Source organism: Theropithecus gelada, chromosome 17 (assembly GCF_003255815.1).
Source record: "Theropithecus gelada isolate Dixy chromosome 17, Tgel_1.0, whole genome shotgun sequence".
NCBI classification, from domain to species: domain Eukaryota; kingdom Metazoa; phylum Chordata; class Mammalia; order Primates; family Cercopithecidae; genus Theropithecus; species Theropithecus gelada.
In genome coordinates this window covers 62,816,334-62,831,845 of record NC_037685.1, presented here as the reverse complement: position 1 = coordinate 62,831,845, position 15,512 = coordinate 62,816,334, and the positions used below count along the sequence as shown (strand labels likewise).

Here is a 15,512-nt window from a genome sequence, read left to right as displayed (position 1 = left end):
TCAGAGACTAGGATTGCAACCCCTGCTGTTTTTTTGGTCTTCCATTTTCTTGGTAAATCTTCCTCCATCCCTTTATTTTGAGCCTATGTGTGTCTTTGCACATGAGATGGGTATCCCAAATACAGCACACCAATGGGTCTTGACTCTTTATCCAATTTGCCAGTCTGTGTCTTTTAATTGGGACATTTAGCCCATTTACATTTAAGGTTTATATCGTTATCTGTAAATCTGATCCTGCCATTTTGATGCTAGCCGGTTATTTTGCCCCTTAGTTGATGCAGTTTCTTCACAGCGTCGATGGTCTTTACAATTTGGTATGTTTTTGCAGTGGCTGGTACCGGTTGTTCCTTTCCATGCTTATTGCTTCCTTTAGGAGCTCTTGTAAGGCAGGCCTGGTGCTGACAAAATCTCTCAGCATTTCTTTTGTCAGTAAAGGATTTGTATTTCTTCGCTTATGAAGCTTAGTTTGGCTGGATATGAAAATTCTGTGTTGAAAATTCTTTTCTTTAAGAATGTTGAATATTGGCCCCCACTCTCTTCTGGCTTGTAGGGTTTCTGCCGAGAAATCTGCTGTTAGTCTGATGGGCTTCCCTTTGTGGGTAACCCGACTTTCCCTCTGGCTGCCCTTAACATTTTTTCCTTCATTTTAACTTTGGTGAATCTGATGATTATGTGTCTTGGGGTCGTTCTTCTTGAGGAGTATCTTTGTGGTGTTCTCTATATTTCTGAATTTGAATGCTGGCCTGCCTTGCTAGATTGGGGAATTGCCCCGGATAATATCCTGAAGAGTGTTTTCCAACTTGGTTCCATTCTCACCATCACTTTCAGGTACAACAATCAAACATAGATTTGGTCTTTTCACATAGTCTCATATTTCTTGGAGGCTTCGTTCATTTCTTTTCAGTCTTTTTTCTCTAATCTTGTCTTCTTGCTTTATTTCATTGAGTTGATCTTCAATCTCTGATATCCTTTCTTCCACTTGATCGATTCGGCTATTGGTACTTGTGTATGCTTCACGAAGTCCTTGTGCTGTGTACTTCAGCTCCATCAGGTCATTTATGTTCTTCTCTAAACTGGTTATTCTAGTTAGCAATTCATCTAACCTTTTTTCAAGGTTCTTAAGCTTCCTTGCATTGGGTTAGAACATGCTCCTTTAGCTTGGAGGAGTTTATTACCCACCTTCGGAAGCCTACTTCTGTCAATTTGTCAAACTCATTCTCCATCCAGTTTTGTTCCCTTGAGGAGTTGTGATCCTTTGAAGGAGAAGAGGTCTTCTAGTTTTTGGGATTTTCAGCCATTTTGCACTGGTTTCTCCCCATCTTCATGGATTTATCTACCTTTGGTCTTTGACCTTCAGAGGGGGTCTCTTGAGTGGACGTCCTTTTTGTCGATACTGATACTATTCCTTTCTGTTTATTAGTTTTCCTTCTAACAGTCTGGTCCCCCTGCTGCAGATCTGCTGGAGTTTGCTGGAGATCCGCTCCAGACCCTGTTTGCCTGGATATCACCGGTGGAGGCTGCAGAACCACAAACATTGCTGCCTGTTCCTTCCTGTGGAAGCTTCATCCCAGAGGGGCACCTGCCAGATGCCAGCCAGAGCTCTCCTGTATGAGTTGTCTGTCGGCCCCTACTGGGAGGTGTCTCCCAGTCAGGCTACACGGGGGTCAGGGACCCACTTGAGGAGGGAGGCTGTCCCTTATCGGAGCTCAAACACTGTGCTGGGAGATCCGCTGCTCTCTTCAGAGCTGCCAGGTAGGGACACTTAAGTCTGCTGAAGCTGCACCCACAACCGCTCCTTCCCCTAGGTTCTCTGTCCCAGGGAGGTGGAGGTTTTATCTCTAAGCCCCAGACTGGGGCTGCTGCCTTTTTTCCAGAGATGCCCTACCCAGAGAGGAGGGAATCTAGAGAGGCAGTCTGGCTGCAGAGGCCGTGCTGGGCTGCAGTGGGCTCTACCCAGTTTGAACTTCCTGGTGGCTTTGTTTATACTATGAGGGTAAAACTGCCTCAGTACTCAAGCCTCAGCAATGGTGGATGTCCCTCTGAATTACTTTTTACAAGTGTTTTATCTCTATTATCTCTATTAAATATTTATCTCTATTATCTCTATTAAAAATAAATTTAGGCCAGGTGTGGTGGCTCCATGCCTGTAATTCCAGCACTTTGGGAGGCCGAGGCAGGCAGATCACTTGACACCAGGAGTTTAAGACCAGACTGGCCAACAGGGCAAAACCCCGTCTTTACTAAAAATACAAAAATTACTCATGTGTGCTGGTGCATGACTGTAATCCCAGCTACTTGGGAGGCTGAGGCACAAGAAGTGATTGAACCTGGGAGGTGGAGGTTGCAGGGAGCCGAGATTGCACCACTGCACTCCGGCCTGGGTGACAATACGAGACTCTGTCTCAAAAAATAAAATGAAATAAAATAAATTTAAAGTCAACACACCTCATCAAATACACATATATTAATAGCATATTGTGGTTACAAAGGAAAGACTTCAAACAACATACAAAATTTAGAGAAGTCACCGAGGAAGGCAATTTAACAAAGATTACTTTAATAAAAGTTAAAGTTTTACATTTAAAATATTTTATGACAGTACACATTTGCATTAGTAATAATGACTGAAAGATGAAGGAAATAAATCAGAATCAAACAAAATACCTTATACCCTCACACATTATATAATTATTTTAAGGTACTCAAAGCTTATTTGTGTAAATATCAAAGCCAGGTTTGCTTTATACTTTTTTCCTTTCAAATGGTAGGGGGAAAAGAATCACACTAGTTTCAGCTAACTTCAGCATTATATAATCTTTATCATTTCTTACTGCTAGTTTCAAAAGAAATAAAGCATTCTGGATTTTTTTTTTTTTTCACAAGGCAGAGTTCTGAAAAGAGGGAGAAAACAACTCCTTTTACTTCTGTTCTGTACTTGTTTTTCATGAACTCACTTTGAACTTTTAAATTTATCATCCCAATTTTCATTAAAAAGCAAAGTGAGTCACCATCTCCTGTACAGAATTAGAGCTATGGATAATGGAAAAATAATCTCCAGGTGAAATGAACACTAGAAGGAGGTGAAAACTCCTACATCCTAAAAAAGATTTGGGAGTTTTTCCCAAGCCAAAAGGAAACATAAAAGCCTAACAAATGGTTTACATAAAACATGGCAGAAAGTACATAGGTGCTGGTTAGTATCATCTGAAAAGACTGGATGAGACAGGTTCATAATTCTTCCCTTTGAAGGAATTATTTTTTTAACCCAACGACCTTCTCATCCAATTATATCTAAAGCTTCTCAGAAATCAAAAGCATGAAGAAAAATCGTAATGGATCTTTCCAGCATTTAAAGATCATCAAAAGCAGTGGTTTCTATTATAGTAAAGACTTTCCAGCATTGGAGAAATGAATCTAATGATCACTGTTGCCCAGTGTCTGACATCTACATCAACAAACCGAGCAGCACCCAGAAGCTTGCCTTTTATTCCCCATGAGCTCATTACATCTGATTCATCTCAGGAGTGAGCATCCAAAGGTGGGTGGGACAGGTTTCCACCGGGACCAGAAAGGGCCCATCTCTGCTTATCTCAAGTTTAAAGAATTCCAAAAAGTGATCAGGTTGTAACCTGGGCTTCTTTTCTCTGAAGGAGAACTGAATGAGCTCAATTTACTCTTGACACATTTCCAAGGCAGCTCTCTAAACCTAACGAGCCTTAGAACGTAGCCCAGCAGCAAAACTGATTATTACAGGGTTATAAAGTCATTCACAAATATTCACTGACCACCTACTAAGTGTTAAACACTCTGCTCAGGGCTAGGGATTTCCAGGCAAACAAGATCCAGTTGCTCTATCAAATCTGCACAAAATAAAAATAAGATTTGAAAACGTGAAAGTTTTGTGGACTTCACTGTGGTGGACTTCACTGAGTTCCTCCAGTTCAAGATACACCCCTTCCCACCCCCATTCTTTCTCAAATAGTGTTCCCTGCCTGGTAGACTCTCTTTTTCTCTTGCTAACTCCTGCTCATCCTACAGAACTCAGACTAAATGTCACTTCCTGTCCTGACCCTCCCAGGTTAGATTCCATGCCCCTGTTTATATGCTTCTAACAGCACCCTAGTCTTCCTTATTAGGGATGTTTTGCTTCTAACCATAACTGCTTCTCTAATGGTCTGTTCTCCCTGCTATTCTGTGCCACCCACATGGTCAGAATCACTGTCTGTTTTGTTCTAGCCTCTGCCATCCACAGTGCTCAGTATACAGCTGGCACTCAAAAACAATTTTCTATCTAAAATAATATACAGTCACTGTCTAATAAGGAAAAATAGCCAACTTAAGTTTATTGCTAAGATAAGCAGTTTCTGAACTTCAAGTGATAGTTTTCGACTCTCTGAAATTGCTAACACATGTATTCACAGATTTTTTCATTTAAAATGGCTCATCATAAGCTCTGTCCCTCTATAAGCTACAAACTTCAAAGAGCATTATTTAACATATCTTCCAGATATTCAACAATGTTTCGTTCTGTTTAATTTTAAACTAAGTGGTTTTTTATTAGATTCAAAAGCTTCTTAATCAAAATTAAATCTCCTTTGAAATACTGTCCCTCAAAATAAGAACTGGTATTGAAGTTATATTCACCTTAGAGGGGTCATATCTGCTGAGGGTTTCCAAGAGTTTTGGAATCTGTATTCTTGTCTCTTCTTCACAGAAGAAAATCCAAGACGAATTTCTGCTGTATGTTACAGAAAAGCTGAGCAAAAGAAACAAGTTTCAGTAATCACTTCTGTAAAATGAGTTAATAATAAGGTTTAAAACTGATCAGTGGGAAATGAATGAAGGGTACACAGAATGGCGTATCTAGTTTTTTTCTCTATATTTTTCTTCAGCTTATAGAAAAGCCAGATGCTAATGGTTTAAAAAACAGCTGGAGTTCTTAAAGCTAATTCTCTCCATAACAACACTAGTTCAGGGGATAAATAATTTTCAAATATCAACTTGAAGCATTTTATCTTTTAAGAAAAAGCATACGTAAGGCAGGGTGCAGTGGCTCATGCCTGTAATCCCAGCACTTTGGGAGGCCAAGGTGGATGGATCACAAAGTCAAGAGATCAAGGGCATCCTGGCCAACATGGTAAAACTCGTCTCTACTAAAAATACAAAAATTAACTGGGCATGGTGGCGGGCACCTGTAGTCCCAGCTACTCAGGAGGCTGAGGCAGGAGAATCGCTTGAACCCACGAGGCGGAGCTTGCAGTAAGCCGAGATCACGCCACTGTACTCCACCCTGGTGATGAAGCGAGACTCCGTCTTAAAAAAAAAAAAAAAAAAAAAAAGCCACTCATGATTAAGAACCAATCATCAAGAAATTTGGTTAAGGTAATAATCATAAAAAGTAAAACTCAAATTTATTTCACTTACTGACTGAGGCAAACCACATCCTCTTAACAAAAAGACTAGGGGCATAAAAGTGTTCGGGTAGGAATGTCAGTCATCTACAGGTGAGTTAAACAAACGTACTGCGGTAACAATGGAAGTATGGTCCATGCACCTTCTTGTTTAGCCAGCTGATGAAGGAGGAGGACACTGGGGAGCTCCTGAAAAAAACAATGATCAAAGAAGATAAGTATGAATTGATCACTCCAAAAAAAGTTAAAAAAAAAAAAAAAAAAAGAAAAAGAAAAAAGAACAAAAGAAAAGGCTTAGCTTAAAATGCAGCTATTTCTAGAGACCTGACATGGTACTCTTCAAACCACTTCTTTTTCCTCATTTTCTCCAGGAGCTACTGGGAATGAAGTATTTTGGCTGAATCCATGCAACCTCTGCACTCTGCGCCACCCACGCACCCAAATAGGGCTCAAGACCTACGAGGAGGGTCTTCCATGACTTGGAGCCAACCTGAAGTCTGTGAAGGTGACTTGAAGGGAAGAGCCTGGGGGAAAGTCAGGGATAACTCAGAGGCACAGAAGCAGTTTTTTATTTTATCTACAACATACGGAACATGTGAAAAGGAAAACCCTTTGGCTAAACTAGAGGATACAATATTTGATCTACCTCATGTGCAAAAATTACTTTTTAAAGTTCTCTAAACACATTATAACACCCTGATAACAAAAAGTTTTGGTCTAGAAATATAATCCTTAATTACTCAGGCAACAATAGGAATAGCATAATAATGGAACTGACAAATTTATAAGCATAGGAGGAACTAAAATTCAGAAATAAGGCACAACTGTGCTTACATAAATTATGTACACATATATAGAGATTAATATTTTCAAGGCTACGAGTGTTAGCTTTGAAGTAAAACACTATTCGCTATATTTCAAGTTGTTACAAAAGCCAAAAGTCAAAAATTTCATATCTGATATGCTTAAACCTCCTCCCCCAACAAACTTTATTATATCCTGTGTTTTATACTAGCTATAAAACTATATTCCTAGTAACCATTACAGACAAAAGAATTCAAGAAGAAGTACCTAAGTATCTGAAATATTACTGCACTGATGTGGATTTCACAGCAGTCTTAAAGTTCAGATATGTATTATTTAAGAAGAGAATAGTCTTTAACATAAATCTTTGGAATTAAATTTCAAGTAAATCTCATTTATTTTATATAATATTCATTTCAAATTCCATGTACAAATATGAAATGCAAAAAATAGTAATCACAGGTCAAATAAGACAAACAATGTGGTATGTTAGAAAGAGTAAACCTTAAGGCTGAATTAGCAGTTACCCAATATAAATAATTCAGGGCTTTCCTACAGTTACTTCTGAATTATGCAGTAATTTTCATTGTATTTTAAAAATTCCAGCAAATATATATATTCATGAAGGATTACATAAGAGCAGAAAATCATGTGTAAAGAAACTAATGATGTTACTATTTGCATAAAACTTTGGAATTATGGGTAAATGCAAATGTGAGCTAGACAAGAAAAATATAGCAAACACTTTTTAAAGTTTTACATAAAAGTATCTAATGAGTTATGTATCAATTAAAATTATGCTGAAAACTTTATAGCAATGGAAATGTCCTTATGTTTAATAGAAAAAAATCAGACATGATTCCAAGAATAAAACAAAATCCTAAATGAACAGAGAGTAGAGGAACCAGAAAGTGAAAATATTTGTGTCAAGATGATATAATAATGAGATATATGCTTTAAAAATCCTTCAATTACAACATAGCTAAGGTTTTTAAAAATTGAAGGAAAATGAATGCATCTCAAAAATTTACTTCCAAAGAAGTAGTATACTTCCTAGTTATAGGCTATATATAACGTAACATCAACAGCTATTAACTGAGAAAAGGCTTCCTTTGATACCTAGACAGCAACCTCAGCAGAAAGGCTACGAGGACACTTTCCTGGGAGAGATTAGAAGACAAGCTTATGAATAACTCTGCCACAACATAAAATGAGGGAGGGAAAGGTTTAGGTAGTGCAAACAAGGAATCACATCCTAGACTGAAATAAACTCTGGATTATCAGTAGATTAAAGTCACTCATAGCTCCATTATATTTCTTTACTAAATCATATACTACATTTCATATTTGCTTCAGTTTGTGAACACAAGATCAAATTACCTGTCTCTCTGTATCTCCATATAACAATATTTCAAAAGCTAGCGTGCCTTGTTACTAACACTCTCCAAAGGTGAGTACTCAAAAATACAAAGTGGGTGCTACCTTGGCACTCAGAAACCTGCTCCTGATTAACTCTTAAGCCAAGGTCGTCTTAATTATAAATAAATTTTAATCTACTAATCCCAAAAAATGCCCAAGAGCTTTTATTCTTGTCATATACATACATATACACATAAAATGTATATATGAATGCACACAGAGACCCAAACAGACATAATATTACACTTAGATGTAGTAGCACCTTAAAGGTAATTATCAAAAAGGGTGCAATAAAATTTTCTATCAAATGATCTTATCTCAGTTCCTACCACTAAGGATTATAATAATTTATGTCCCATCTATCGCCATCACAAGATTTACACCTCCTTAAAGGTAGTGTCACTAAATGATACCATTTTTCGATTCAAAGCAAGTTTTTATTTTTATTTTTGGAGACAGAGTTTCGCTCTTGTCACCCAGGCGCAATCTCGACTCACTGCAACCTCTGCCTACCAGGTTCAAGTGATTCTCCTGCCTCAGCCTCCTGAGTAGCTGGGACTGCAGGGGTGCACCACCACACCTGGCTAATTTTTGTGTTATTAATAGAGACAGGGTTTCACCGTATTGGCCAGGCTGGTCTCGAACTCCTGATTTCAGGTGATCTACCGGCCACAGCTTCCCAAAGTGCTGGCATTACAGGCATGAGCCACCGTGCCCTGGCTCAAAGCAGGTTTTTAAATAAGTAACTGGATGAATAACTAAAAAATAGTTTTCAAATTAAAATTCAAGGGGAAAATAAGAAAATGTTCTATCAACATTACCAAGAGTTGTCTGGAATAAAGACATAGTAAAGGCATTCATGCGTGCAACAACTGTCGTCAATCTAAATGATGCCTAATCATGCTACTATTTCAAACCTAAAAGGTAATTCAAAATTCTCTCGATAATGAGATAATGCCCTAACAGGCAGACATAAAGGAGCTAAAAATACGAATGATCAAATATGGAAAATGACAGAAAAGGGAAGGAAAATGAAAAGGCTGATTGCAATAATTTAAACTTTAATGTCAACTGTATTTATCTCTTTGAATCAAAGTCTGCCTTTATCAGCATCCAATGGTATCATAATCCCTTTGAAGACAGAAAGCCCAGTGAACTTTCAGTCAGTACTTCCTTATTGTTATCAAGTCATGAATTTATATTTAAAACAGCTAATAATTATTGAGAGCAAACAAATTTAAAACCAACATTCTAATTCATTAGTTGGTTCTTATGCATATTCATCATCCTCATTTGGGAAAGGGGTTTGATTCCAATATCACAGCTGAGTATTCTCACAATATTTTTTAGAATGGAGAAGGGCCATTACTCTTGATACGGAGGGGAAATCATTAAAGATTCATATCTAGAATTGTTAATAGTATGAATGAAAAAGCTAACATTTGAACATGGATTAAAATAGATGAATATATAAAATAGCATAAATAACCTTAATTATTCAGCAGATTTGGTTTCGAACCATTTTAGTTTTTCTGCATGTCTGGAAATAATTCAACAATTAAACTACAAGCTGCTCGTCTTCCCCTTGTCAACAGACTATCTGCCAGTATTTGTCGTTTGTCCTTAACTTCTCCTCTAAACCTAGAAGTACATGGGTTTATGGTCTCATTCAGTTTTATTATTCAGACTACATGCTAAATTAGAAAGTAACATCAGCACATTGGTTCAGTATTAGGCAAAGCTTCTAAAAAACTGAACTTTTAAGACTGATTCCATTTCAACTGCATGTCTAAATTCCAACTATTACATCATTCTAAGGCATTGAACTGAGCTTTTAGAATAACAAATAAATCATGGTAAAAATTAACATCTGTTTATTGTTACAGTTTCTTCTGTAAGAGGTAGGTATGTCTTATGAGGATAACAGAGATCTGTAACATGCTATTTGCAACATGTATCAGACAGATTTACTAGCCTTAAGAGATCCAGTATTCATTTATGGCCCCCAGCAGATTATATGTGATGTTATAACAACATACCTTCTAGGAATCTGAGACTGTATTACAAAAAAACAAAAGATTTCTCTGGATACCTGTCTGAATCATCAAATGTCCTTTCCTAACAAGAAAAAATATTACCTCATTATTTAGAAATTTTTATTTTTATGAACAATTTACTTTGAAATGCATTACTAAGTTTATTTTATAGCTCATACAAATCTATTTTAACTAATAATTCATTCGCTCACAAAAGGCTGTAAAGCTCAGTATTTAAGGATCTGATTTTTGGAGCCAAATTCCTTCCTTTGAACCCTGGCTCTATTCTGAGCCAAGCAACTTGAGTGAGTTTCTTATCCTAGTTGTGGCTCTGCCACCTCGTTCTGTCATATATTGAGATGATAATGGCAAAGGGGAGCAAGTGAGTTAATACATGCCAGGCACTTGGCATGTGGTAAGCATGTGATGACTATTAACAATATCATCAATTTTGCAATATTTTTTGAGCAACTACTATGTACCAGGTACTGTTCTAGGAATACAGTAAACAGCTGTGATAAGACACGCAGAGTCCCTGCCCTCTTGGATCTCACGTTCTCGTGAGGGAGACAGGCAACAAGCAAACAAATCTACAATATAATGTCAGGGATAGAAGCCATAACGACAGAGCCATATGAAGGGACAGACTGAACAGGACCCTGTTTACCAATCGACACTGGTCTGCCGCACGAGGGATCGTGGCCCCACCTGCGTGTCAGGAGGAAGGCAGAGAGAATAAGCTTTGGATCCCCTCAGAACTGAGGTATAGGACTTACTCCACTATTTTATTAATCTCTCTAAGCCTCAGTGTCCCCTCTGCAAAATGGCAAGAATAACAGCAACTAATTCATAGAGTTCAATGAGCTGATGCTTGAAAACAGCATAGCATACTGTACCAATATGAGCACTAAGTAAAATGATGATGGGCACTCAATAAAAGCTACAATAACTACTGTAGTTTCCAACTCTCTCCACTCCAAACCCTGGGCCCATAAACTAGATGTCTCACTAATCCCTCAAACTCCACCTCTCCAAAAATGAACTCATCATCTTAGCTGAGGGTAGCTCATCCTCTTTCCTTCATCCATTCCCTAATATCCAGTGACACCCACGATGTATTGCCTCCTTCAGTGACAGTCCTCAAGCCGCCCAAGACAGGAGTCTACCAAACTCACATTACATTTCTTCAAGGCTTAGTGCAAATGCCATAAAAAAGCCTTTACTGGCATTTCCAGATGGGGTCACAGCTTTCCTTGCCTATGTTCTCAGGGGGCCATGTTTGTACTGATTCATACAGCAATTCAATCAGTGGAATGACCAGCTCCCCTCACTAGAATGAGCCTCCTGGAGGGCAGGTACCATTTCCAGCAATAGGCACTGGGCATGGCATAGTCTACAGTGACCTACACCCTGGAGAGGCCGTCCCTGCTGGGCATCACACACCACTGGCATCATGCTCATGGAGCCCCCACCTCCTCTGCACACTTTCACGTGCTGGCTTTGCATTGGCCTCCACCGTCACCACTAGACACCCAGAGGAGGCAGGTCTAAAGCTACCTTCTTCTTGGGGTCTCCAGCTCCATACCCATCCAACATGCCATGCTGGAAGGGAGGCCCACCCTCCCCTGAGCTTGGGAAGCCCGAGCACCTGGCCTCTGTCTGCCTTCATGGGCCGAGCCCCAGCTCCCTCCAGACGCAAGGTATAGACCTCTCCAGGAAGCAAAGGGGTTCAAATGCTGGGCAGCCAAAGAGAGACAAATGGTCATGACACAGCCTTCCAAATAATATGAAGATTTCATTACTGTTGAGCAACTTGGCCTTGAGTCTCAATGTTCTATTTCCTGTGATGCATGAAGTTATATATAAAGACACACATGTATGAAAGATGTTTCTAAGAATGCTAGTTGTATATGTGAAAAAGGACAGTGTTACTTAGGTCAGAGAATGTGTATAAAAAGAAATCCTATTTTCTCTTGGAGCATCCTGTCCAGGCCCTTGCCCAAAGTAAGTATTCAATCAATATTTGTTGAATGAATGGCTTGATAAATTTGCATTCAACAGCAATGTAATAAAGTATCGAATTTAATAAATAAAAATACAATTAATGCCTGTCAATTTCTAAAAATAAAACTTTTAGTAAACTATTAAGCATCCAACTCCTTTCACTTCAAAAGAAAAGTTTAATGATACACAGCATCAAAAAGCTGAGGCAAAATAAATCACACTCATGACTCTCAAAGTTAACCTTTTAATGAAGTAACTCACAGAGTCTCCCTGTGAATAAAAAAATATTCTAAAATTAGAAAACGCCAGGCCATCTTTCTCAAGCTTCTTTACACTAATCTACGAAAGGCTTTGCTAGCTCTTCTGGCTTAACAAATGAAAATCAGGTGGTTTTTTTTTTTGAAAAAAAAAAACAAAAAAAACCAAAAAACTAATAAGGCAAGGGCCTAACTCTTCTCAAGAAAAATAGTGATTTCCAAAACTTTCTGCGAACAGCAGAAAAAAAAAAAAATTGTTAGGTTGAGATTATGCCAGGTTTTAAATAAAGGGTTTATAGTCTCACCACAAAAGGCTACAAAATTAGAAGTGTCAGTTCTCTTCAAAAGCCATATAGTTCGGGGTGGAGAGTGTAGAGGTCTCTAAGCAGCTAGGTTAGCTCCATTTGGTCTAATGCAGAAAATGTAATCCAACCTCTGACCCCTCCGACCTCTGCCCCCAATAATGAAACCCTTTTAAGCATCCTGACTTCTGGTTTTTTTTTTTTTTTTTTGGTCAGGAGAGCGGGGTGGTATTTGCAGGTTGCCTTGCCTGGAACCATAATTTATCTCTGGTTCTGCCTATTTCTCAGCTCCTGCCTTAATTCTAAACACTGTCCTACCCCTCTCCCCAAATATTCCTTCTACAGTGGCTGACTTCTCTGCTCCCCATCCAAAGTGATTCCCTGGGCAAGCATGACCTTGGCCTTGTGCTGAGTTCCTACTTTAGTGTCTTCAAATGGTGCCCGGATCCTTGCTTTACTAGAACCTACTGAAAACAATGCAATTATGCTTTATCTTCTCTCCTTCATTGTTTCCAATTTAATCTTACATGAAGTTCCTTTGGAGAACAATAATGGTTTTAGACAGGTGTTAATATGCTTTTGAAACTACAGGAAAGATTATCTCCGCATGGGATCCCCTTGGTGGCTAGACCCCAGGAACCAGAAGGAAAAAAAAAAAAAAAAAACTCAGGTGACAGCTTTGCCATCACAACATAAATTCAAGATACTTAACAGCATCATCTCTAGAGCCTGAGCTGTTTGCTCTCCTCTTTCATGTAACAAACAAAATATTTAATGTAAAAATTTTTACACAAATATCCACTCAAGAAGGAATGTTAAGTTAAAAAAAGAAGTCAAATCATAATTGATACAGATGCTGTGCACATAATAGGCATCTGAACAAAATAAATCCAAGCAGGTGATTTATTAGATCATTGCACAAACTCTCCCTTTGGGTTTCTGTTTGCCTCACCTCCACTTTGCTTTTTGTTCGCATCCCTCTTTAAATAGTCAATCTTGATCACTTCATATTACCCCTCCACAGGGAGAAAAAAACAGGGAAAAAAACAGCTCCTCTTCAAACTCTGCATTCTTCTATGTGCAGATCCACATTTAGGAAGCCACAGTCATCAGCCGCATCCCCACTCTCACCAACCCTCCTTTCCATTCGCTGCAATCTACAAACATCACATTCCACTCCCAATACACACTTTACTCATCCCACAAACTGTTCCCTTCCAAATTCCAGTTCCTACTTGGCATCCCAAAAGCAGACCTTCTGGCAATTCATGTCTTCATCTTCCAGAACTATGTTCTAAACCTATGCCCTCCAGCTAATTTTCCCTGTCTTTCCTACGTGATTTCACACAAGACTTCCCTCATTCTCCTCTCAGGCTTCACATGCACAATTAGCACAGTGTCAACTGAAAACTTTTTAGATATTGCTATATAGCTTCAAAGACATATCGTCATTCTCAAGGCCCCCGTGTGTTTTCTACAGATGTCCTTCTGTATTCAAAAATGACTAATATAACCATCGATGCCCAATTAATACTTGTTGAGTCAATTTTTTTTTTTCTTTTGAGATGGGGTCTTGCTATGTTGCCCAAGGTGGTCTCAAACTCTTAGGTTCAAGCAATCCTCCTGCCTCAGCCTCCTGAGTAGGTGGGACTACAGGCGCACCTGGCCTACTGAGTAGATCCTTTAAAACACTGATTCTGTACTTAGAATTTCTGCTTAATGATACACTCATTTACATTATGAAATAGTTACCATCTACCTCATAAAAACGAGAATACGAGTTCTACTAAATTCCTTTCTAATCCTTTGTGCCAGAGCAGCCTAGAATGATACTCTGCACATAGAACAGAACCTGATAAAGTCAGCTGAGTTATAGATTGGAAAGAACATATAATTATCAACTTCAGCACCATTATAACTGCATGATAAGCTTCAAAATTGGAGATGGAAATGACTACTTACAATGACCCTTGTAGAAAACAAGGGAAACAGTTTAACTCTTCTACTAACAACTCCACGTACAGTATTAAATGTCAGATAAAAAGTTAGTTTAGGCTCTTTCTTTTTATATTCATGCTGTAATGATGAAAAATGTTTGTGTTTTTAATAAGGCTGCATTTTAGCATCTTGAGGCAAAACAGGCATAGGTAATGACTTGCCTAAGCAAAGAGAATAGCTGGAAACAGATGCATAATCACAGAAATCATTAAATTTTTGCACCTTAATTTTTTGCCAGACTTTGTAGTCAAGTGGAACCTGACAGAGTAATGACTAAACAGCAGTTCTAGACATCTGGTATTGTGGGAGGAGTATATATTTTGAGCTATCAGATAAATATTCAAATGATAAAACTTACTGCTGACTTCTGCCTCACCAAGCAACTTTTACGAATGTTCATGGTGGGCAAATTGATGAAGAAACCAAAATTGCAACCTTCATGCTTCATAGTTGGGGTCCCAGGTGACATGAGGGTCCCTTACAGACACAGGTCCCAGGTGACATCCTGTCCCTTACAGGCACAGTGCATATCTGCCACACCAAGCTGCTGAGGCACCCCTTGGGGAGCCAGCCTGCTCCTGCTCCCACAACAGCACTGGGATGTCGACAACTTCTGCCTCTTAGTTTTTCCCTTTCTCAGCTCCCATAGCTGACAGAGTCACCAGTTCTTTCTTATGTCCATTTCTTAAAACAGCCTCCAGCAGGCAGGGCGCGGTGGCTCACACCTATAATCTCAGAACTTTAGAAGGCCAAGACAGGTGGGTCACCTGAGGTCAGGAGTTCGAGAGCAGCCTGGTCAACACGGTAAAACCCCATCTCTACTAAAAATACAAAAAATCAGCCAGGCATGGTAGCAGGCACCTGTAACTCCAGCTACTCTGGAGGCTGAGGCAGGAGAATCGCTTGAACCCAGAAGGCAGAGGTTGCAGCGAGCTGAGATCGCACCACTGCACTACAGCCTGGGAAACAGGAGCAAAACTCCATCTCAAAAAAAAAAAAAAAAAAAACAGCCTCCAGCTAGGTTTTACCTAAGGAGCCCTCCTGCCTCTTTAAAGTGATTTTGCCTCCCTACGCTTTGTGAATTTCAGCATTTAATTCTCAGAAGTTGATCTTATTTCTCTATCTTCATTTAGTTCCAGGTCAACTTATTTCATCATTGCCCCCTAAGTATTGTCTACAGACCCTATGTTAGCTGTCAGCCATTCTTGTTCTTGGATCTTTTTTTTTTTTTTTTGAGACGGAGTCTCACTCTGTTGCCCACGCTGGAGTGCAGTGGTACGA

General features: G+C 39.0%; 1 protein-coding gene across 1 annotated transcript in view; it reads right to left on the bottom strand.

Moving 5' to 3' along the window:
- The window catches only part of B3GLCT (beta 3-glucosyltransferase), a 121,657-nt gene that overhangs the window by 68,007 nt on the left and 38,138 nt on the right, over positions 1-15,512 (bottom strand). Inside the window, exons 5-6 of the mRNA XM_025364839.1 lie at positions 5,524-5,600; positions 4,645-4,756 (exon numbers count right to left, since the gene is read on the bottom strand). Of these exons, the coding sequence (XP_025220624.1) occupies positions 4,645-4,756; positions 5,524-5,600 (189 nt within the window). The remainder of the gene's footprint in view (positions 1-4,644; positions 4,757-5,523; positions 5,601-15,512) is intronic.